At 30.2% G+C, this 467-nt stretch overlaps 1 protein-coding gene across 1 annotated transcript in view; it reads left to right on the top strand.

Moving 5' to 3' along the window:
* LOC119589236 (methionine aminopeptidase 1-like) overlaps positions 1-467 on the top strand; it is a 9,234-nt gene that overhangs the window by 2,815 nt on the left and 5,952 nt on the right. The window contains exon 3 of the mRNA XM_037937841.1: positions 78-134. Within this exon, the coding sequence (XP_037793769.1) occupies positions 78-134 (57 nt within the window). The remainder of the gene's footprint in view (positions 1-77; positions 135-467) is intronic.

Raw genomic sequence — 467 nt, 5'->3', positions numbered from 1 at the left:
GGTAATGCTTGAATATTATGGTTGTCATTGTTAACCTTTCAAGTTGATGTGTACTTAGGGTTGAATTCCTTTCACAGGATCATCAGATTCCAGCTCGACACAGTACAATCCTTGGCCGTATTACATGTTCACAGGTAACTATAATGCAAGTTATCAGTTAATCATATATATATTTTCCTTAACCCTCCTCTGTCCAAACCAGAGTGAGAAATAACCTCTTCTCTACAAATATTTGATTAATATTTTAGGTGATGCTAATAATATATGAACATTTAATGTTTTCTGTCCCAAGTTTTATGCAAAATAAACATTGAAATTTTGAAAGAATTAGATAAGTAACTTTCTTTTTTATGGCATACAATAAGTCCAATGGTGGATTTTTTGTGATTTGATAGTTATCAGGTTTCATGTAAAATTTCCACTTTTTTTTGTTCATTATCTTTTTTTTTTGCAAGAAAACCTTCTTA

Source organism: Penaeus monodon, chromosome 25, assembly GCF_015228065.2.
Source record: "Penaeus monodon isolate SGIC_2016 chromosome 25, NSTDA_Pmon_1, whole genome shotgun sequence".
NCBI classification, from domain to species: domain Eukaryota; kingdom Metazoa; phylum Arthropoda; class Malacostraca; order Decapoda; family Penaeidae; genus Penaeus; species Penaeus monodon.
Note: the sequence above shows the minus strand (reverse complement) of the source record. Positions and strands in the feature narration are given on the sequence as shown.